We start from the raw sequence: 22013 nt of genomic DNA, 5'->3' as shown, positions 1-22013 counted from the left end.
GAAGGACCTCAGACTATTTTTCAATGCATACAGATCAGCTGTTTCAGCAGGCTTTGAGCAGGGGAGCCGGGCAGAAGCTGAACAACCGCCGGAGGGAGCAGAAGCTGGGCCGCGGACACCCCTCTTTACAGTTTACTGCCGCTGCTGCTGGTTAAGGAAAGCAGCAGTGACAGAATAGGGAGGGTGGCCGGCTGTGCACCCCCTTGGGGCATACACCCAGGGCAGACCGCCCCCCTTGGTATGCCACTGCTGCGTTTTACCCTCCTCCCTCCTTTGCTTTCCATGTTTAACTGGAAAGCAGTGTGTGGGGCCGAAGTGCTAAGGGACGTGTTGGGCAGAGCCCGCTCCTGGCCAGGAATGCCCATGCCGTTCAAATTTCTATATAAATTCACAGTGATAAAGCCTTCCTTGGCTAGTTAAGTTTGAACCAATGGGAGAATAGTACAAAAGGGGAAAGTAAAACTAGTTCTTTTGCTGAGTATATGCACAAGAGGTTTTTGGTCTTTACCTGTTGCAGGGACGGATGTAGACTGGAGCCATGCTGAGACATTCACAGAGTAGGACCCTGCAAGGATATTAGCCGTCCTAGCCCAGCCTTCACTTTTGCACCCTCCCCCTCAAATTTAACCTTAAGGCTCTTAGGTATCCTCACTTAGATTTATTCATGAACAAAAGTGTAAATGGACAAAGCCATGAGACCAGATTATAATGTACAGTACAGCTCAGAATACTGAGGGAGCTCAGAGAGGCTCTGTCAGTCCCCTGAATGATGGGTTTAGTAGATCTTCAAAGATGAGGGGGATGTTCCACAGGGCAGATGCGATTCCTCTTCCCCAGGCGTGTTCCAATTCAGAAATATGTCTGGTGCAGCACAGTCCTACCCCATCCACTGCATTACCTGTCAGCAAGGGAAGCTAATGGATGGGGTGCAAGTTTTGGCACCTGGCCTTCCTTGCACTAGCTACACATTGCTAGATGTGGCCCTTCTTTACAGAAAAGCAGTACAAGAGAAGAGGTGGGAAACTATAGGTTGGTAAACCTCACGTCAGAGGTAAGAAACTAACAGATATGATGTTAAAATAATTTTTACACTCTAGTGGGTTGCATGGATTTAAAAGCAATAAGGTTTTACTAAAAGCAGATCCTGACAAACATCCGATTGATTTGTTTGACCTGGTGAAAAGGGCACAAGCTGGATGTGGTGTACTTAAGATTTCAGTAAGGCCTTTGAAACTATTCTCACAGGAGGCTCATAAAGAAACTGAGCAACCTGAGCATGGGATCCAAGGTGGTGAACTGTATCAGAAAAGTAGTGGGTAGTGGAATTCCTCAGTAGTGACATACCAAGGGTGGGGAAGGGGGGCAGTCCGCCCCAGGCACAGCCAGCACACTGGGTCTGGGACCTCCTGAACCAGCAGCAGTAAACTTTAAATTTAGCCATTGCGGAACCTTCCCTGCAGTTGCCGGTCCACCCACTCTGATGTCACTTCCTTGGTCCAGAGCAGAGCCGGCAGCTGCAGGGAGGTGCAGGAAGGTCCTGCGATGGCTGAATTTAAAGTTTACTGCTGTTGGTTTGAGAAACATAAAGTAACAGTGGGGAATTGAGGAGCCAGCATACTTGATGGTATTGGGGTGGAGGGAAAGAGAAAGGAGCAGGATACTGGTACAGAAGGGTGGTGAAGGGAGAGAGCAGGCAGATGCTGATGGAATTGGGGTACAGGGAGACAAAAGGGGGAAGGATACTGGAAGGAATTGGATTGGTGAGAGAGAGGGGGAGGGCAGGTGCTGCTGAAAGTGGGCTGATATATAGAGAGAAGGGGCCAGACATTGGATGGGGGGGGGGGGGAGCAGACGTTGGCTGGAAGTAGGGCAGACACTGAATAGAAGTGGAGAAGATGCTGGATAGAAGGAGTAGAGAAAGAGGGCACAGGGTGGAAAGAAGGGACATATAAAAAAGGGTACATGCTGGATGGGGGGAAAGAGGATAATTAGTAAAATACTGGTGGGGGTGAGGGAAAGAGGTGGCAAGCTGTAGTGAGTCACAGTGAAATGAGGGAAATTGAGGACTGGATCGTAATAAATAATTTAATCTAGACAGATGCAGAAAATAAATTAAGAAGGAATATGAAGGGAGGGAAGGGGAGAGTGAAATACCAGACCATGGGGTGGGGTGGGGGGAGAGGGAAGAAAATGGATACCAGACCAAAGGGAGTGGAGGGAGAGATGGAAAAGGGAGGCAGATAGTTTCTGGAAGGGGCAGAGAGAGGACAGACAGTGGATAAAGGAAGAGAACGACAAGATGAGGAAAGCAAAAACCAGAGACAACAAAGACAAAATTTTTCTATTTCTTTATTTTTTTAAATTTGCTTTAGGATAAAGTAGTAGTGTAGCTGTGCTGATAAATGTTTATAAATAGAAAATGGAAATAAGGTGATCCTTTTATTGGACTAATTTTAATACATTTATAACTAATTCAGAGACCAAACCCCCCTTCCTGAGGTCAGGACAAGATACCATAACTGCACAATACTTTACTGACCCAAGGAAATAGGACCGAATTAGAGTATTTCCACTCTAAGCAAACTTAAATTGACTTTGGAATAGAAGAGGCGTAAACTACAGCTGCTACAACCCTAAAAATGTGTGTGTGTGTGTTAATGGGCATATTGTATGCGCCATACGGGTCTTTTATCTGTTGTCATACACTATGCTACTATGTGTTGTCATTAAATTCCATAATCATAATCACCTCAATGTCAACCCTCCCAGAACAATCCCTGCCTTTTAAAGGACAGCCTGATGGTTCTTTGTTAGTGTGGCGGTCAGGAATATTGCAAGTACAGTGGTACCTTGGATTACGAGCATAATCCATTCCAGGAGCATGCTCGTAATCCAAAATGCTCATATATCAAAGCAAGTTTCCCCATAGGAAGTAAGGGAAACTTGCTTTGATATGTTCCTACCCCAAACCTTCCCCCCGAGGCCAGCAGCACTACTACTCCCCCCCCCCCCCCCACGAGAACCGGCATTGCTCCCTCCGACGGCCCCCCCACCACGAACGGGCACCTTCCCCTTCGCGATCCAGCACCCCCCCGCCGCCATCGGGCACCCCCCCCCCCGCCGCCACCTGAGATCCCCCAACCCACCCGAACTCTCTTCTTACTTCCAGTGTAGCCTCCGCATCGGCATCAGCATGTCCTGTGCCCAAAAATCTGCTTCCTGTGCCAGGCCTTGAGCATGCGCGCATGCTCAAGGCCCGGCACAGGAAGCAGATTTTCGGGCACAGGACATGCTGATGCCGATGCGGAGGCTACACTGGAAGTAAGAGAGTTCGGGTGGGTTGGGGGATCTCAGGTGGCGGTGAGGGGGGGGGGTGCCTGATGGCGGCGGGGGGGGGGGGGGGGCGCTCGTACAGCGAGGCAAGCTCGGTTTATGAGGCACCAAATTTGCGAATGTTTTGCTCGTCTTGCAAAACACTTGCAAACCGGTGCACTTGTAAACCAAGTATTTTCCAACTTAAGCTTCTGCCCTAAGCAATCACCAAGTCTTGTCTAATGGTTAAATTAGCTCTGTTAAAGGGGGGATCTCATTTATAATAGTGGCTGATATCGAGGTGCATTTATGTGAAACAACAGGGGAAATAGGAATGACATTTCTTTCTAACCCTAAATGAGAGAATAACCCCCCAGATTTCTGTTCCAGTGTTGCTAACAGTTATCGGGGTAAAAGCCAGCCTCAAACCAGTGACCCTTGTGTTGGAAAACACTTAGCTTGCAGGAGGCGGCTATTCTGCCTCTTGGGAGACTGGTTCTAGCCAGCCCATTCTAAATATTGAAAGCAGCACCTTAGGTCCCAGAATGCATGAGGATAAGATTGTCAGAAATCCAAAACGGGACTACAGTCGCCTTCCTGGAACTGCTTGAGAGACTTATTCTACACCTGAAAGGGGGAACTTTAATGACGCACAAATCCAAAGGGATTCAGCAAGTATCAATTCAAATCCTTCAATGCTACTGTTGATTTTTGCAGCGGAGACTGGCGTTTCTTATTCTTGGCAGTTTTCATATGAACAGTAACATTGAAGAATTTGAGCTTTAATGATGGCTAATAACGCAATGGGATGCAGAGTAAGAAAATTATTCAACTTTACAAGGAAAAAGAATACGTGCCATCAAAACTTCATTAAGCCCCTTCCCCTACCATTAAACTGCGATAGCAGTTATTAGCACAGGAAGCTGCGCTGAATGCTCTTTACTGCTCCTGACGCTCAGGAGCGTGCGGAGCAGTCAGCGCAGTTCCCTGCGCTAATAACCGCTATTGCGGTTTAGTAAGGGGGGTGGAGTGTTCTAATGTAAATGCCTAACTAAAGAACTGAAGTCTTAACTCTGGAAAACTATTATGACTTTTCAAGGAGGACAAATATCTCCAGGGGGCTGTATAAATAAACTCATCTATGTTAAGATTACACTCTACATTTGATGCGAAGGACAGCCATATAGAAAAAGCAGCAGCAGAGGCTGGAGTGGTCAGGTACTATCACTCTTCATTGGCCTAGGTCAAGGGTGGGCAACTCCGGTCCTCGAGGGCCGTAATCCAGTCAGGTTTTCATGATTTTCCCCAATGAATATGCATTGAAAGCAGTGCGTGCAAATAGATCTCCCGCATATTCATTAGGGAAATCCTGAAAACCCGACTGGATTGCGGCCCTCGAGTTGCCCACCCCTGGCCTAGGTTATTCTGCAGTCCAAATGAGCTAAGGATTTAGGCCTTGAATACAGAATATGCATGTATTCATCTTCACGGTATAGCTGCTGACTACCTCAGGAGTTGAGTTCTAAGACAGTGGTTCCCAACCCTGTCCTGGAGGACCACTAGGCCAGTCGGGTTTTGGGGATAGCCCTAATGAATATGCATGAGAGATTTGCATATAATGGAGGTGACAGGCATGCAAATCTGCTCAATGCATATTCATTACGGCTACCCCAAAACTTGACTGGCCTGGTGGTCCTTCAGGACAGGGTTGGGAACCACTGTTCTAAGACACACGAGAGACAATCGCCAAGGCTATCTACCATTTCTCAACCTTTTTTTCCATAACAAATTGGCCATGAGGCCCATCGGCGTCAGGCGGTAAAAGGGCCAAATACACCGGGGTCTCGGCTCCCTCATCTGGAGATTTTGTTGCCTTAGGACCCGCCATGTCTGTCCTCACCCAACCTGGACAGCAGGCATTGAGGAGAATCCCCTCCCCTTTCCTTTTCTCATTCAACTTTCTTGCTTGAATCCTGGACAAGACGGTCACCCCAATTTTGGACACGCCGTAAGCAGTATTGGGCCAGCCCTCTTTGCTGTGCACACCGTCTTTAGCGTCTTTAATAAACTTCTCCATGAGCGCTACCAGCTCCTCCTCCGTGATGGTGTCACTGCGGAACTTCTGTTGCAGGTCCTTGCTGCAGCCCGAGAGCGCTCTTAAACTAACCATGCTGGAGACATTCACCACTCTTCCTGGAGAATTAAAATAGAGGTTAAGTACTCCCATCCTATAAACAAATAAAAACGCCACAATATAACAGCAAAGGGTCACATATACACTACAAGCCCACTTCCTTTTCTCAGCATTCTGCTTTAATTCCTCTGAATCTCAATGACAGCGAATCTTATTTTGCAGGTTTACATTAAGTTGGGGGGGGGGAGTTAGTGGGTTACTGCTAATTAAGTGGGCTACTGTACCAGAAGGCATGCTATTTTAACATTGCGTCTCATTGCATAAAATGGGAACCTGTGCTACCATTAAGATTGGTTATTTACCACATATTGATGACTTCCATAAGCAATGAAGAGGAGGAGATAATCCAGTCCTTGGGACACACTAGAGAATGACACGGGGACAAATTTGTCCCCGTCCCCGCAGGAACTCAATTTCCCTGTCCCGTCCCCGCAAGTTTTTGTTGCTCTCCCTGTCCCATTCCTGTAGCTCTGCCTTGACCCCAACAAGCCTCAAACACTTATGATTTTAAAGCGTTTGAGGCTTGTGCAGATGAGGACAGAGTTTGCAGGAATGGGGCAGGGACAGGACAAGAACTCGTGGGGACAGGAAAATGAGCTCCCATGGGGACAGGGAAAAATTTGTCCCCGTGTCATCCTCTAATTCAATGCTAGGGCCATATTCGTCCACCGGCTTTGAATTTCCAGTTAAGTTCAGCCACAGTAGACAGATACCAAGCAGGTATTCATTGGCTGACTCGCTAAGTCATACTGGCCAAAGTCAGATCTGCTATTTAAGTGGGTTTAAATAGCAGTAAATATTGGTGCTGACCAGCTAGGACATATGACAGCAGGTAACCAGGATATTCAGCAGGGTTAGCCAGCGAAAGGCCATTCTCAGCCAGTTAAAGACCACTGAATACTGGGCTATAGATAGATAGATAGATAGGGTCCATTCAATTAAATTGAACGCGCAAATTAGGTAAAACTCTTTTAATACTGAGCTGTTTCTCGCTCTCGCCTAAGGCTTATCACTGGGCTCAGTGATGTGACTGAGTGGGAAGAGTGCAGAGCAGGGACCCTGCGCTGAACCCTTCCCACTCAGAGTCACAGTTCTTCAGTCCTATCACTGAGCCCAGTGATAAGCCTTAGGTGAGAGCGAGAAACAGCTCAGTATTAAGAGTTTTGCCTAATTTGCGCATGCAATTTAATTGAATGGACCCTATCAATTATTGGTGTTAACTGGAGTTAATCTGGGTTTATGCGCACAAAGCTAGGCACCAGGATCTGTGCATAAATTTTACGTGCTGGTCCAAAAATAGGGAGCGCGACTATGGGAGGATCAGGGACATTCCTACAACTTATACGCACAATTTTATAGAAGGGGGCACTGCACCTAAATTATGTATGACGATTTACACAGGGGTTTAGTTAGTGTAAATCAGTGGTCTCAAACTCAAACCCTTTGCGGGGCCACATTTTGGATTTGTAGGTACTTGGAGGGCTGCAGAAAAAATAGTTAATGTCTTATTAAAGAAATGACAATTTTGCATGAGGTTAAACTCTTTATAGTTTATAAAACTTTCCTTTAACAATTAAAAGGATAGATATATAAACTATAAAGAGTTTTACCTCATGCAAAATTGTCATTTCTTTAATAAGACATTAACTATTTTTTCTGCGGTCCTCCAAGTACTCTATTTTTTCTGCAGCCCTCACATTTAAAGTTTAATATCTTTTCTTTCTCAAAACTGGCACATTTCAATCACTAAACGGAAAATAAAATCATTTTCCTACCTTTGTTTGGTAATTTCATCAGTCTCTGACTGTGCATCCAATATTTCTTCTCTTCTTTCAGCCTCCTGTATGCTTCCGCTCCTCCAGACCTCATTCCCTACCCCAACTTTTTCTTTCTTTCTCTATGTCTGTCTTTCTCTGATTCCGTGTCCCATTTTTTGCTTTGTTTCTGGCTCCCTGTCGTCCCCCTTCTTTCTTTCTTCCTTCCTTCCCCCATGCCACCGCCGCCGGGGAATAGGCTGCTGCCGCTGCCGACATCGGGAACAGGCTGAGATCTCCCTCTTTCTCTTCTCCACGGGGCCGACTAACTCTCGCCGCCCGACGTCAATTCTAATGTCGGAAAGGACGTTCCGGGCAGCCAGGCAGCGATTGGCTAGCCAGAACGTCCTCTCGACGTCAGAATTGACGTTGGGCGGCGAGAGTTGGTCGGCCCCGAAGAGAAGCAGGGAGATCAAATAACACGGTGCCGGCCTGAGAAGGGAAGCAGTTTGGGCACCACTGCTCTAGACGAGCCGCACTCCCGCGGGCCGCGTGTTTGAGACCGCTGGTGTAAATCCTCATGACTAAAGTTAGTTGTGGTTCCCAGCGTAAGTGCTACTCTATAAATGGCACCTAACTTTGAGCGCTCTTTATAGAAAATCGCTTAGTGCCATTTTTTGTACCGATTGTTTAGTGCCATTTAATGTTCCCGTATCTGAACGATAGATCTATAACAGCTCTTACTGGGGTATATTTTTTGCTTTATTTGAGAATCACAATTGAACTTACCTTGCCCTCCCTTTTACTAAGCTGTGGTAGAGGTTTCTACCATGGCTCGGAGCACCAAGGGCTCCTTTTACAAAGGTGCGTTAGGGCCTTAACGCGCGGAATAGCGCTGGCTAAAATGCCGCATGCGCTAGCTGCTACCGCCTCCTTTTAAGCAGGCGGTAATTTTTCAGCTAACGCACCTTAGTAAAAGGAGCCCTAAATGTTCCGACGCTCATAGAATTCCTACAAGCGGTGTCGGAGCATTTAGCGTTCCACTCCACGGTAGAAACCTCTATCGCGGCTTAGTAAAAGAAGGTCCTTGGTTTGGCATACTAGTTATTTGATCAATTTAACATTGTATCAGTCCAAGAGTCATCATACTGAGCTTACCTTTTGGTTTTATCAATGGCAGCAGCTCTCTGCAAACATCCTTGGTTGCAAAAAAGTTTGTCTTCAGGGTCACCTCTGCTTGGATATGGAATGGAGCGGTGTCAGCAACTTTTAGTATAAAAAGAGAGGAGGGGGAAGAAGGAACAAGTCAAAAACCAGTCTCCATTCTCTCTGTTATTTAGGGGGGGGGGGGGAGAACAGGTCTTGGATCTTCCTCTATAAATATCTTCATGCATCTGAATGAAAATGTTTTTGGAAATGTTCCAAAAAGAATTCTCTTTCCCCAAAAAGATCAGGCTGAGTGGTGAACAAGGCTGGAGTATAGCTTCTGACCACAACACTCTTCTCCCCCATATTTTGCTCTTCCGACAGACGACCCACAGCAGAGGTTCACTATCTACAATATATTGCCACAAAGACTGTAAAGTGAAGTCACCCCTTACAACGTTCAGCTGCACCCAGCTAGCATGGATACATCTCTGCATATGCTGCATCCGTGAATTGAATATTAAACTATTTCTGATTGAGGGCCATAGAACAGACAGAGGACTCAAATCCATGCAATATGAAAATATCTTGTCCTTTTAAAAGGGCTCCCCACCCCCACTACACAGTTGAACTAATAATAACTTTATAATAATAATAACTTTATTCTTCTACTAGTTGTTTAGCCCGTTACATTAACGGGTGCTAGAAGGTAGCTAGCATCTCCCCTTTCTCCCATCCCCCCACGGTAGCCAGCATCTCCTTTTCCATCCCTCCATTCAGCATCTATTTTGAAATGCTGTCCGTGCTCGGCCGCGGCCAGCATCCACCATTGCCTGCAACCGCCGACAGCCATCGCGGCCTGCAACCGCCAACAGCTGCCAACAGCCGGAGGGGGGTGGGGAAGAGTGTGTTTCGCACGCATGCGCATTCCTATCTGCGGTGCCCTACACCGCACGGAAAACGGAACATGAGATGGGAGTGCGCATGCGCGGCTTAGGCTTTTATTATATTAGATACCGCCATAGTCAGATGACATCTAGGCGGTTCACATCGAAGAGGGCTGGACAATCAGCGAATTACAGAGTGCAAAAAGTGAGGGTACAACATATTACACAAGAAATAGACAGAAGGAAAATATAAATTTAGTGTGGCTTCTGTTTAGGAGATGAATCTGTCAAACAGTACGGTTTTAATTACTCTCCGAAAGGCGCTCTATGTTAGCCTGGCTCCACTGATGTAGTTAATGTCTATGATTGGACTGTGTCCCGCTTTCAATGTCAAAAGCTCAACAAGTGGTGACTGTATAAGAGAGGATGTGATCAATATAGGCTATTGTTAGGATGTGTTATAAAAAAAATAGAAATAATGTGCGTTTAATTTTTCTTGAGAAGGGAGAAGAGCTTGATAAACCAAATACAGTTATTAAAAACAAGCCTCAGAGACTCAACAAGCTGTCTTTGGCCACACAAGCCCTGTAAACTATGCTATTATGGAGCACAGACCTTTATAATCGGCTTTGTAGCCCCAGAGAAGCAAAAAAATATGGGATAAAGCAGTCTGCTTAAAAAAAAACCCAACCCTAAAACAAAAATGGAGCTACTAAATACTATAGAAGAAAAATACTTCTCATCTGGATTATCTTCCGATGCAGCGGACGTTTCCCGCGAAACAAGGTGCCCTTGTCGCGAATCGAGGAAAGCAGTGGAAGGACGTTGATGCAACAGTTGAGAACGACAGCGGCGTATACGTTTTGAAGTTTGGGATATCTCTGGTGATCTGCGCAATTGAAGCAGAAGAGTTTCATTTGGGCCCCCGATGCTGTATAGCAATGGAGGATATTTTTGGGGTATACCACAGCACATTGAGGAGTCTTCTCGGGTGTTCTTCTACTTATTCAGCTAAGTTGATCGTTTAGGGTGGTTTTGTACTTTTTCCGCAGTCAAACAAAAAAGGCAAGGGTGGTGTCTTTTCGACCGGTAGAGCCGTTTATGCTGCTACTCACCACTCACGTGTTCAGTGGATTTCAGCAATATCTCGTTCAGTGTCCCCCTGAGAGAAGGCGTTCCCATATGCCGAAACAGGGATCTTTGTTGGGACTATATTTGATGAATAAAGATTGTATTACCGCTTGAAAAAAAAGACACCACCCTTGCCGTTTTAGTTTGACTGTTCTTCCCTGAAGGCAAGGTTTTCTTCTGTTTGTACTTTTGAGTACATTTTTCCACTGAATTAACCTTTCCTGTTTTGGGAGAAGTACTGTATTTTTCTTTTATAGTATTTAGTAGCTATGTTTTTTGTGGGGTTGCTTTGTTTTTTGTTTTTTTAAATTAAGCACACTGCTTTTCTGCTTCTTTTTTTCTGAGGCTACCAAAGCCGATAAGAGTCTGTACTCCATAATAGCATAGTCTACAGGGCTTGTATGGCCAAAGACTGCTGGTTGAGTCTTTGACACGTTTTTTTGGTTTTTCAAGGTCTTCTCCCTTCAAGAAAGATGAAAACTTAAAACACACACGTTTTTGTTTTATTGGATGTTATGCTGTGTTCCCTTATTGTATTTTTTCATGATAAAAAATAGAAACATGATGCCAGATAATAAAGGCCCATCCAATCCACCATTTCCTCCTCTCCATAAGAGATTCCACATAGAGAATGACACGGGAACTAAATTTTCCCTGCCCTCATGGGAACTAATTTCCCTGTCCCGTCCCCGCGAGTTCTTTTCCTTTCCCTGCCCCATTTCTGCAAGCTCCGTCCTCATCTGCACAAGCCTCAAACACTTTAAAATCATAAGTAGCAACATTCTAGAGCTCAAATTGCGATGTCATAATGCCTCATTCCACCGATGCCTAAGCTCTGTCCTCATTTGCGCAAGCATCTAACACTTTAAAATCACAAGTGTTTGAGGCTTGTGCCATTAAGGCAGAGCTTACCAGGAATGAGACAGGGACAGCAACAAAACGCATGGAGGGATGAGAAAAATTTGTCCCCTGTCATTCTCTAATTCCATGTGCCTGTCCCATGCTTTCTTGAAGTCAGACACAGTTTTTGAAAATAGCTGAGACCACCGCAACTACCACTGGCGACTTCAAAGTAGCCCTATCCACCTCCGGGATGGGATACAAACGAGCCATGGAGCACAAAAACCAAAACGGCTCCTACGACGTATTCCACTGCGCCAGAACAACATCCCAAATATCCTGATGCATAGTAAAGAGCGGGACACTGGGCAGATCCCCTGAAGAGAGTCCCCCACCTGTGGGGTCTCAGGTGGCATCTCCTCAACTTAAAACCGAGGAGACCTGAATCAAAAGTGGGAGTTCGTCTCTGTGAAAAAGGTGCATCGTGGACACCTCCTCACCGGTAGTCGGAAAAAACGAAGTCCCGCTACCAGCGGTCATCTCCTCAAGAAGATCCTGAAGACCCCCCCCCCCAAAGGATCCAGGTCCTCATCGAAATCTGCACACTCCTCAGACCACAAGTTTTCGTCCAAAGCCACCTGCGGGAGCTTGGAAGAGGAGGAGGGGACATAAAAGAAGTAGAAGGGGGCAAAGCCACAGGGGGTGCAGGATGGCACAACCTCCCCCGAAACCCCCGGGCTAACTGGAAAACCCCCGGCCGCCTGAAAATAAGCTCTGCATAAATTAAAAAAAATAAATCGGGGAAAAACCTCCTGGCGGCCCCATGGGACCACCTGTCTGAGCAGGGGTCCAAGCAGAAACCTGCCCGTTTTACCAAGATAGGAGGAAGGTCACCTGAGGTGGCAGAACTAATGGAGGGTTTATTGTTCATAAATGGCTAAGTTCCCGCCAAAAATAAACCCTCCAGGGCCTGTAGCGGCTGAGAAGCTTTAACAGTCCCAGCTGCTAAAGCAGGCAAGCCGGCATCAGCTGATTTAGAAACAGCTGAGAGGGAGTCCCAAGCCGAACCGGCGGTAAGGGAATCCTTTTTACCCTCACCGTCAGGGCTGAGGGAAACTTTCCTTGGGCGGTGGGGGAAGACCAGGCTTCCCAACTGCTCCCAGCCGACTTGCGAGGCACTAGTGGCAGGGAGTTCTGGATGCCTACACCGCACTGGCCTGTATACCGCTTGCACAGGCCAGCCGCAAGTGCCTCGCATCTGGAGCAAAATGATCACTTCTTCCCCTGAGAAGTGCTCATTGTTCCATAAGTGACCTAGCTAGAAAAAAGTGCTGGTTAGTTGAAAAATACAGTAAAATACAGCAAATTTAAAGGGAAAGCAACCCTTCAGACTGGCGCTACTTCAGGATTTTTTTTTTTTTACAGAACAGACTCCACTGGCTCTCTAAACAATATGCCTTACCACCAGGGGGTAAGGCTTACTGTTGAAGCACCTCTACAAAAATGTGGGGAGTTGGAAGAAGGTGGGAGAGGGACACCGTTTTGAGACCCGCTGGGTTTGACACCCCTGAGGTCTGACAGACCACCAAACAGGGTCCACCCAAGCTCAATCCGGCAACAAAAAGGGACAAAAATTCGTAAACAAATTCCAACAGCTCTACCATGAGAGATGGGTACAGCTCACCACACCTGCTGGAGACTGAGAGAAGACTGAGGTAATTAGGGAGGGGTCACGGTATATATACTTAAGGTTTAATTTAGTCACATGCAGTGTTCTCCCTAGGGTCTTTTAGCTGGGCGGACCGCCCAGCTAATTTAGACCAGCGCCCGGCTATCATCTGCTGCCTCCGCCGCTGCTGAACATTAAAAAAAAAACAACCAAAAAAACCCGGCTTGGAGATTTCAGCCCGTAGCTAACTTATGCTCCGGGGCTCTATTGGGGGAAATGCTGCCGGGTCCTGCCTTCGCGGAAACAGAAAGTAGGCAGGACCCGGCAGCAAGAAGAGCAGATGCTTCACTAACCTGTCTCCCGCCTTAGCCCGTAGCGAACGTTTGCTTCAGGGCTCTCAACATGTTCGTGCCGGCTTCCCTTCTCTTCCCTCCAAAACCGGAAGTTATGTTTGGGGGGGGGAGAGAAGGGAAGCCGGCACGCACATGTTGAGAGCCCTGAAGCAAGCGTTCGCTACGGGCTAAGGCGGGAGACAGGTTAGTGAAGCATTTGCTCTTCTTGCTGCCGGGTCCTGCCTACTTTCTGTTTCCGCGAAAGCAGGACCCGACAGCATTTCCCCCAATAGGTGGATCGCGATCTTGGGCCAATCAGCCTTCCTCTCCCCGACGGCAGAATTGACTTCGGGGAGAGGAATACTGGTCGGCCGAAGCAGGGAGAGCTTGGGGCGGCGTCGGCTTTCGGGCCTGTTATTGGTGGCGGTTTGGGTCCTGGTCCCCGATGGCAGTGGCAGTGGCTTGGGGGAGGGCAGGGAGAAAGAAAGAAAAAGGGCAGGCAGGGAGACAGAAGGAAAGAAGAGAAACAGAAAAAAAAGAAAGGGAGGCAGAGAGAAAGAAAGGGCAGGGAGAGAGGAAGGAAAGTTTGGGGGAGGGAAGAGGTCTGGAGGAAAGGAAGCATATAGGCTAAAAGAAGGGAAGAAAGATTGGATTCACAGTCAGAAGAAGAAAGTGCAACCAGAGAATCATGAAATAACCAGACAAGGTAGGAAAATGATTTTATTTTAAATTTAGTGATCAAAATGTGTCTGAATTTATATCAGCTGTCTATATTTTACACTAAGGTCCCCTTTTACTAAACCGCAATAGAGGTTTTTAGCGCAGGGAGCCTATGAGCGTCAAGAGCAGCGCTGGGTATTCAGCGCAGCTCCCTGCGCTAAAAACTGCTATCGTGGTTTAGTAAAAAGGGAGGGGGGTATATTTGTCTATTTTTGTATGGTTGTTACTGAGGTGACAGTGCATAGAGTCATCTGCTTTGACCTCTTTGAAAAACCCTGGAATAGGAATGATAATTAACATTTTCTATGCGTACAGTGTGCTTTTTTTAAAAATTTTATTGTTGGTAGATCATTTTGACTTGGTCATTTTAAAAGTAGCTCACAAGCCCAAAAAGTGTGGGCACCCCTGCTCTAGAACATCGCTCCTTAGTTTTATCAAGTGGTGCAGTGAGGGGCCAGCACTTGACATCTTATCACCTCATTCTTTCTTTTTTTCTCCTCATGTACAGCACGGTTCTTTATTCTAAACAGCTCTGGCACTAACAGTATTACGGGTGCCTTATGCTACTTTCACTACCACTTGCAGTCAGGTTCGGCATTTTATCATGGTTTTGGTTTTTTATTTAGTTTTTCACCAGTATTTATTTATTAAAGCAGCCTTTTTTAACAGCCCGATGCCCCTCCCCTATCAGTGTGCATTCAATCCACTGCCGACACTGTTTTGGCGCCTCTTTCAACAGATCAAACATCATTGCCCCACTGTCGCGTGTTCACATTTATTCTGCGTACGAGTTTATCTCATCAGTGCAGAGACCTTTTTGGTAAGTCCATTTTACTCTCCCTTTTTTACTTTCCTGATGGCTGTGGTTTTATTCTTTGGTTTTAATAGAAGCTCATTTGAACAATAATTTAGATCTTTCATCTACCCGGTCTTTTCTGGTTTCCTTTCTATAGTCTGCTTTTCGTCTGGAGTCTTTTGAGTTTAGAATTACATTTTATGACATATTTTTGTGGTTATAATTGTATGACATGTCTAATTCGGTCTAGTTATCCGTTCTTTTTATTATTTTTTGTCCCCTCATACAGTGGCAGACTGCCCCGGGTGCCAGCCTTAGAGGGGTACACAGCTGGCTGGATCCAGAACTTCCGAGCTGCTCTAAATGGCACCTGCACCTCAGCGCAGCTGCCGTACTTATTCCGAAGCATAGTCGGCAGCCACACTGAAGTGCAGGAAGGTCCTGCGATGACTGCATTTGCCGCCTCTGCCTCGACTGGCAGCTGCAGTCATTGTGGAACCTTGCCACAACTCCCTGTGTCTGCCGGCCCACCCCCTCCAACATCACTTACATCTTCCAGAGGCAGAGGCAATAGAAGCAGTCATCATGGGACCTTGCTGGTTTGGAGGGAGAGAGGAGCATAGAAGGGTGTTAGAGGAAGAAAAAGGGGGTCAGGGTAGTATGGAATGGTGGTGGAGGGAGAGAAAGGGGGCAGATGCTGATGGAATTGGTGTGCAGGGAAAGGAGAAAGAGACATAAGGGAGAAGGATACTGGATGGAATTGGGTTGGAGGGAAAGAAAGGGGGCAGATGCTGATGGAAGTGGGGGGAAGGGAGAGGAGAGAGTGAAATGCCAGACCATGGGCATGTGGGAGAGGGAAGGGAAGAACAGGAGAGAGATGCCAGACCATTGGAGGAGGGAAGGGAAGAAGATGGATGCCAGAATAATAGGGGTGAAGGGAGAGATGGAAGGGGAATACAAGGAGAGAAGATGCCATATAGAAGGGGCAGAGGGTAGACAGTGGATGAAAGGATGAGAGTGACAAGACTATGAGGAAAGCAGAAACCAGAGAAGACAATGTAGAAAAAAATTCTATTTATTTTTTTTGCTTTAGGGGAGATGCATCGCTGTTTCTGTGGTATTGCATTGTATACAGAGTCCAGCTTCATGGTGGTTCAATTTAACCTTTGTCTACGTTTTTCTATTTTATCCCCCCTTTTACAAAACTGTAGAGGGTTTTTTTTAGCACCGGCCATGGTGGTAATTGCTCAGAATTCTATGAGAGTCTGAGCTGTTACCACCATGGCTAAAATCCACATTATAGTTTTGTAAAAAGGATAGGGGTTAGTTGTGATTACATATTCCATACTAGGCGAAGGTGTTTTCTGTGTTCTGTGTGTTCGAAAGACATGGTTTTCAGTTAGGATTCACTGTGTAGGATTGATCTGTACTAGTCTGGCTTGTTTAGTTTTACAATGGGTGTATTGATGTTGTACTCTCACTGCATATGTAAGATGCTGCCTTTTCCTAGGTACACTCTTGTGTGATGTGTGGATTGTTACTAAAAATCATGTTTTTCATACAGATGGGGGGGGGTGTAAAAAAATGATGGGCCTCGGGTGTCACATACGCTAAGTACACCACTGCCTTCATAGTTTATATCTAATCCACAAGCCTGCTTTTAGGACCTACAGGATATGTATCCCTCTGATTCATGACAATTTCACTTCTCATGTTATCTTATCCATTCTTTTTATTATACAACTGCCCAGATAAGCATCATTCTTTGACGTGATTGGACCTTGAAAACTAATGGCAACAGTGTTCTCCCCTGAAATTTTTTCCAGCCATGAAAACTATTTGCTGCATTTAGTGTGCCACAAAAAACATTTGCTCCGTTTAGTGTGCCAGAGTTAAAAAAGTTTGAGACGATGCTCTATACTATTTGAAAGAGGGCAAATATCTAATTATTCACTTCTAGAATTGCATACTTCTTAAATTTAATAAAAAATTATGGAACAAGTGTCAAACCTTAAGAAAGGCTGCCATATTGAGCATTGGAAAATAACTAATAATAATTAACTAATACAAATAGTACACATTTAGGGCTCTTTTTACTAAGCTGCACTAGCAGTTTTACCACGCGTTTAGCTCACGCAGAATTGCCGCATGTGCTAAACACTAATGCCAGCATTGAGCTGGCGTTAGTTCTAGCCGTGTAGCGTGGCAATTCTGCATGCGCTAAAAACGCTATTGCAGCTTAGTAAAAGGAGCCCTTAATTTTCCCCACCACCAAATTTCCCCGTCCCGCCCCACCCGGCTACTTTTTCATGCCACCCGGCTGGAAAACATTTCTGGGGAGAACACTGACATGACATGTACAGTTCCAAAATTTTGTCTCAGTCTCCACCTGCTGATCAAGATGAGATATATACCCGCTTGTAAGATTAACCCTATGCTGGTCTGGAGAGTTGCTAAAGAAGTACCTGTATGTAAACCGTTTTGAGTGCAGTTGTAAAACTACAAAAAGGCAGCATACAAGTCCCACCCCTTTCCTTTCTCAACCCTGCTCTCAGTTCACTCCCAGCCAGTCAGGTTTTCAGGATATCCTCAATGAATTTGCATGAGATAGATTTGCATATAAAGGAAGCAGTGCATGCAGATCTTTCATGCCTACTGACTGGCTGGGTGTGCCTAGGGGAGAACCACTGCCCTACACGGAATCACATACCAAATAACTGGAGAGTAGTTACCTTTGAAAGCAATTCCTGCGTTGTTGACCAGCACATCGATCCCACCATACTTCTGCTGCATGAAGTCCCGGAGTGACTTGATGCTCTCTAGGTCATTGATGTCCAATTGGTGGAACAGTGGCTTCAGGCCCTCTCCTTGCAGATCTTGGACTGCTTTTTCTCCTCGTGCCTGATCCCGGGCTGTCAAGTACACATCCCCAGTAAACTGCTTACAGAGAGCCCGTACGATTGCAAACCCAATGCCTTTATTAGCCCCCGTCACCACTGCTACACAGCTACTGGCCATCCTCAGGCTGAATAGAGAGCTGACAAAGCAAGCAGAGACACAGAACAGCAGATAAGGACCAGAAAGTCCAATTCATTGGCCCAAGAAAGATTAGGTTCTTACCTCGATAATTTTCTCTCTTGTATGTGTGTCTAGTACGTAGTCTTGAACGCTAGAGTTATCCATCTGAACCCGAAAGTTGTTTGCAGAAGGATGTCATACATCTTTCAACGCCGCCTCCTTTCCAGTGTGTTTTCTCCTGCCCCCTCAGTTTGTATCAAAGCAGTCAAGAACCAATGTAATAGAAGGCATAAGAGGAAGAAGGAGAATGAGGAATCTCCCATGTCTTTCTAAATAACAGACTGGATCAAACCTCTCTATTTCCTTCCATGCAGCATCTCTCCCTACCTCCCCTCCATTATCATGATAAACATTACTCTCTCAATCCCTGCCCTCCACTCTATGTCCAACATGTCTCCCTCTCATCCCTTTTTAACTCTTTGTTGCATCTTTCCCTTCCTCTCCTACACTTTATGTCCAACTATTCTTCCTCTCTCTCCACCATGTGCAGCAGCTTTCCATCGCTCTCTCCCACCCCCCTGTGCAGCACCTCCTGACCGACCTGTCCCCTTCCACAGTGAGATCTGGCATACCTTTGGGCCTCCCAAAACAGCAGTAGAGGTGGCTGGCTGGCAGTGCTGTGAACAGGCTGCTTGCAGCCTGCCCCGCCAGGGCTTCCCTCTACCGCATCACCAATGATGCGGCAGAGGGAAAGCTCCGGCGGGGCAGGCCGCAAGCAGCCTGTTCAGAGTGCTGTCTCTGCCAATTGGCCACCCACTACTGCTGCTGCTTTAGGAGGCCCAGAGGTATGTCAGGTCTCATGGGAGTAGGTGGATGGGTGGGAGTGGGTGAGGTGGGGTGTTGGTCACTGAATCGTTGAGTTTGAATTTTTTTTAGAACGAATCAATTCACCAAAGTGAACTGGTGAATTGATTTGAATCAGCAAATTGGGCAGCACTACTGCATATCACGGCCTGTGAGATCAATCTGGTGCCATGAGGACAACCAACCCTGAATGATTCGCAATCCTGCAAACGACTCGATTTAGCATAGGTCACGGCAGAAAAACATTCAAAAGCCCTCTCTCCAGCCAGGGTTGGACTAACATGTCCAACCCGGCACTTCTGGACCCAACATCTTCAGCTGTAAAAGTAATTCACTTTTGAGTTTACAGTCGAAGCCGAACCAAGGAAACAGATACTAAAGCGCGTCCAATTGAGGAGACCAGCTTGATAAGAGAGATTCCTGAAGGGGCCTCATGTACACCTTCGCTCAAGGCACCACATCTATGGTTGCCGCCATTAACTCCAGAATTTGGAGGTACTACCACGCTGTAGAAACTGGCCTCACTAGACGATCTGATATCTATTTCATGAGCGTCTGTCTGCGTGGCTCTGGAAGAAAAACACGGCCTGCTGTCATGTTGAAACTTACTCCCAGGTGCTTCAGTTGTTGGGTTGAAATTGACTATCCATCCTAAGTTCTGTAGTAGCTGGACCACCTGCTTCACTGCTTGCTCGCCTTCCTTCTTGGACGGAGCTCTGATCAGCCAATCATCCAAATATGGGTGCACCTGGATCCTCGCCTTGCGGAGATAATATGCTGCTACCACCACCAACACTTTGGTAAAGATGGGTAGCACTGTTGCTAGAAAAAAAAATGGGAATGTGAAGATAGGCCGCCGCCATCAAATCTAGAGAGACCCCCGCAATGACTGAACAGTATCCATGCAGAACCGAGGCACTTTCAGTAACGCATTGACTAGCTTGAGATCCAGAATCGGTCACCAGTTGTCTGAGCCTTTCTTAGGAACCATGAATTATATGGAGTATCTGCCCAGGCTTGATTCTCTGTCTGGGATGGGCTCTAAGGCTCAAATATCTAGAAGCCTCTTTATTGTTGTATGGACTCTGACAGCTCTCTCCAGCCAACCAGCTGGGGAATCTACAAAAAGGTCCGGAAGAGGTGAAACAGAACTCAATCTTGTAACCTTCTCGAACAACCTCCAATACCTGCAAAGGCAGGATCTGACAGAGAGGAAGTCTCAACACCGGAAGAGAAGCGAATTCTGAATGCTGTCGGTGCCAAAAGGTTTCCACGGTTGGATCATGATGCCAGCCCTCGCTTGGAGCATCTTCTTAAGGGTTGCACCTGGGGCGGACCACCCTCCCCTTGTTATGCCACTTCCTAGCTTGACTACTGTTACAAGCAGGATTTTGGCCTGGATGAACTTTTGGTCAAGTATGGCAATTCTTACATTGCATATAAATCAAATTTGCTTCGTAAACTGCACAATTTACAAATAACTGAACTTAACATAATAACACATCTTACTGAAAGCCCATACTGATAATTCTCCCCTCTTAGGCCCAAATGCACAACTCTCCAACATCACGGTAAATACCGAGAAGCTGTGCATGACTAGCATCCAAATGATACGCATACTATTAATCTGGAGCAGCCCCAGTAAAAGGGGGAGGAATTGTGCCTGGTGCCTGCTTTGAAAAGCAATCACTAGGCACCTGGGCCAATCAGGGCCTTAGGCCCCCTCCAGGGATGCACAGGGAGGGGCCTAAAAATCCGATTGGCCCAGGTGCCTAAGGTCCCTCCCATAAAGGCCTTAGGTATCTGAACCAGAGTCTTAGTCCCCTCCCATAGGAAGGGCCTTAGGCAAATAAACCAATCAGAATTTTAGATCCCTCCCAGTGCATCCCAGAATGCTAAAAGGAAGGCCCATTTTGAAGAGGTGGTCTGCTGGCAGTGGGCATCTCTCCTGCTCATCATTTGATTAAGGTATTGGGGGGGGGGGGGTCTGATGTTTGAGGCAGTGGGCATCCCTCCTGCCGATTTTTTTTTTTTTTTTAGTTCCGGTGGGGGAGTCCCATCACAACTTTTTTTTAATGGGCACAGGGCAAGGAAACCTTTTGTGCATCTGGGTCTTAATGTCTATACAGTACTTTGTTTTAGCATATTTATGATTTTTAAAAAAATTATTCTGATTAACTGTCAGCCTGCCATTTCTCTTGTTTTATTATCCATCACCTAGAATTCAGATAAGCAACAAAAGAAGTCTAGAACTTATTTAGGTTTCTTTTATCAAGCCACCTTAGGATTTTTTTTTTTTAAATCACCAGCAGCTGATGTAAGAGCTTCCATGTTCACCGAATTCCTATGAGCAGTCTGAACTTTTACCACAGTGCCAGCAATAAAAAAAACCCCTAATGCCACTTAATAAAAGGGGGCCTTAGTTATAAACTGCCTTTTAAAAAAAAAAATTTCTCCTTTACCCCTTCACTCTTCTCCAAGATTGAGCTTTTGTCTGCCCCCCCCCCCTCTAACGCAACTTCCTGTTTAGGTGTAAAGCGGTAGAGGAACAGGTCAAAGAAACCACCCAGTGCCAGAGAATCACCATTGCATCGGTAACCCCTTTGCATTTTAAAACGGTAAGGGGGGGGCAGCTTTGGAACAGGGGGGGAGGGAAGAAGAGTAGGATATCTCGGCCCACTGGAGGCCCCCCCAGAGCAGCTAATTTTTTAAATGAAGGGAGTGATGCTGGATGAGAGGACACTTTTAGTCTCAGCATAGGGAGGGAAAAGCGTTAGGTTCTGTCAGAGCCTGAACCTAGGCCGAGACTAAAAGTGGCCCGGTCCTCAGATTTTTAAGGACGTGCAGCTAAGATCCGCACGGTCCGCGTTTTACCCCTTCCCTCGGCTTGTCCTCCTGTAGCACCACACGTCACAGACAAAACTGATTAACGGAGGCAGACCGAAGCAGATCAAGAATTACACGCTTTGCAAACATCAGGTTTTGGAGTAGCAAAATGTTTTTTTTTTAAAAAAAGCAAATATCGGCAAGCAGCTGGGAACATGGTACAAAACCAGGATTTCCAGGATCCTCATTGATTTGTATTGAGATCCTGGTAAAATAGCAGGATTTTCACACCAAGCCCTCTCGGAGGCAAAGAAATCAAACTCCCCCCACCTTTTCCTGGAGGCAGACGGCGGGTTGTTCCAACTTGTCCTAGTACTGGTGGAAAAAAGCAACAAGCGTTCCGCTAAGGCAGACTCTGTTAACAGCAGCAAGAAGAACCCCGCCTTCTCAGGATTCTCACGTTGATTGGCTGCAGACGCAGGGCGGGGACTCCCGTAGGAGCAGTAGATTGATTGCAGGTGGCT

At 46.4% G+C, this 22013-nt stretch overlaps 2 protein-coding genes across 7 annotated transcripts in view; one reads left to right on the top strand and one right to left on the bottom strand.

Annotated features, from left to right (window-relative positions):
• Window positions 1-4383: 4383 nt before the first annotated feature.
• Window positions 4384-21963, bottom strand: LOC117362569 (carbonyl reductase [NADPH] 1-like). The gene is made up of 5 exons (XM_033949133.1): window positions 21820-21963; window positions 17514-17818; window positions 8419-8526; window positions 5038-5505; window positions 4384-4850 (listed from the first exon to the last, which is right to left on the bottom strand). The coding sequence occupies exons 2-4, from the start codon at window positions 17797-17799 to the stop codon at window positions 5069-5071; spliced, it is 831 nt and encodes a 276-aa protein (XP_033805024.1). The 5' UTR covers window positions 17800-17818; window positions 21820-21963; the 3' UTR covers window positions 4384-4850; window positions 5038-5068.
• Window positions 21202-22013, top strand: part of SETD4 (SET domain containing 4) — a 59111-nt gene continuing 58299 nt past the window's right edge. For 4 of the 6 annotated variants that reach the window (XR_004539916.1, XM_033949132.1, XM_033949131.1 and 1 more), the window contains exon 1: window positions 21219-21281. The gene's annotated coding sequence lies outside the window, so the exon portion shown is untranslated. Of the gene's footprint in view, window positions 21282-22013 lie in introns of all 6 variants that reach the window. The other 2 variants (XM_033949128.1, XM_033949130.1) reach the window with 2 other exon arrangements.

The sequence above is a fragment of the Geotrypetes seraphini genome, chromosome 6 (genome assembly GCF_902459505.1).
Source record: "Geotrypetes seraphini chromosome 6, aGeoSer1.1, whole genome shotgun sequence".
NCBI classification, from domain to species: Eukaryota; Metazoa; Chordata; class Amphibia; order Gymnophiona; family Dermophiidae; genus Geotrypetes; species Geotrypetes seraphini.
This window is presented reverse-complemented; position numbering and strand designations above follow the sequence as displayed.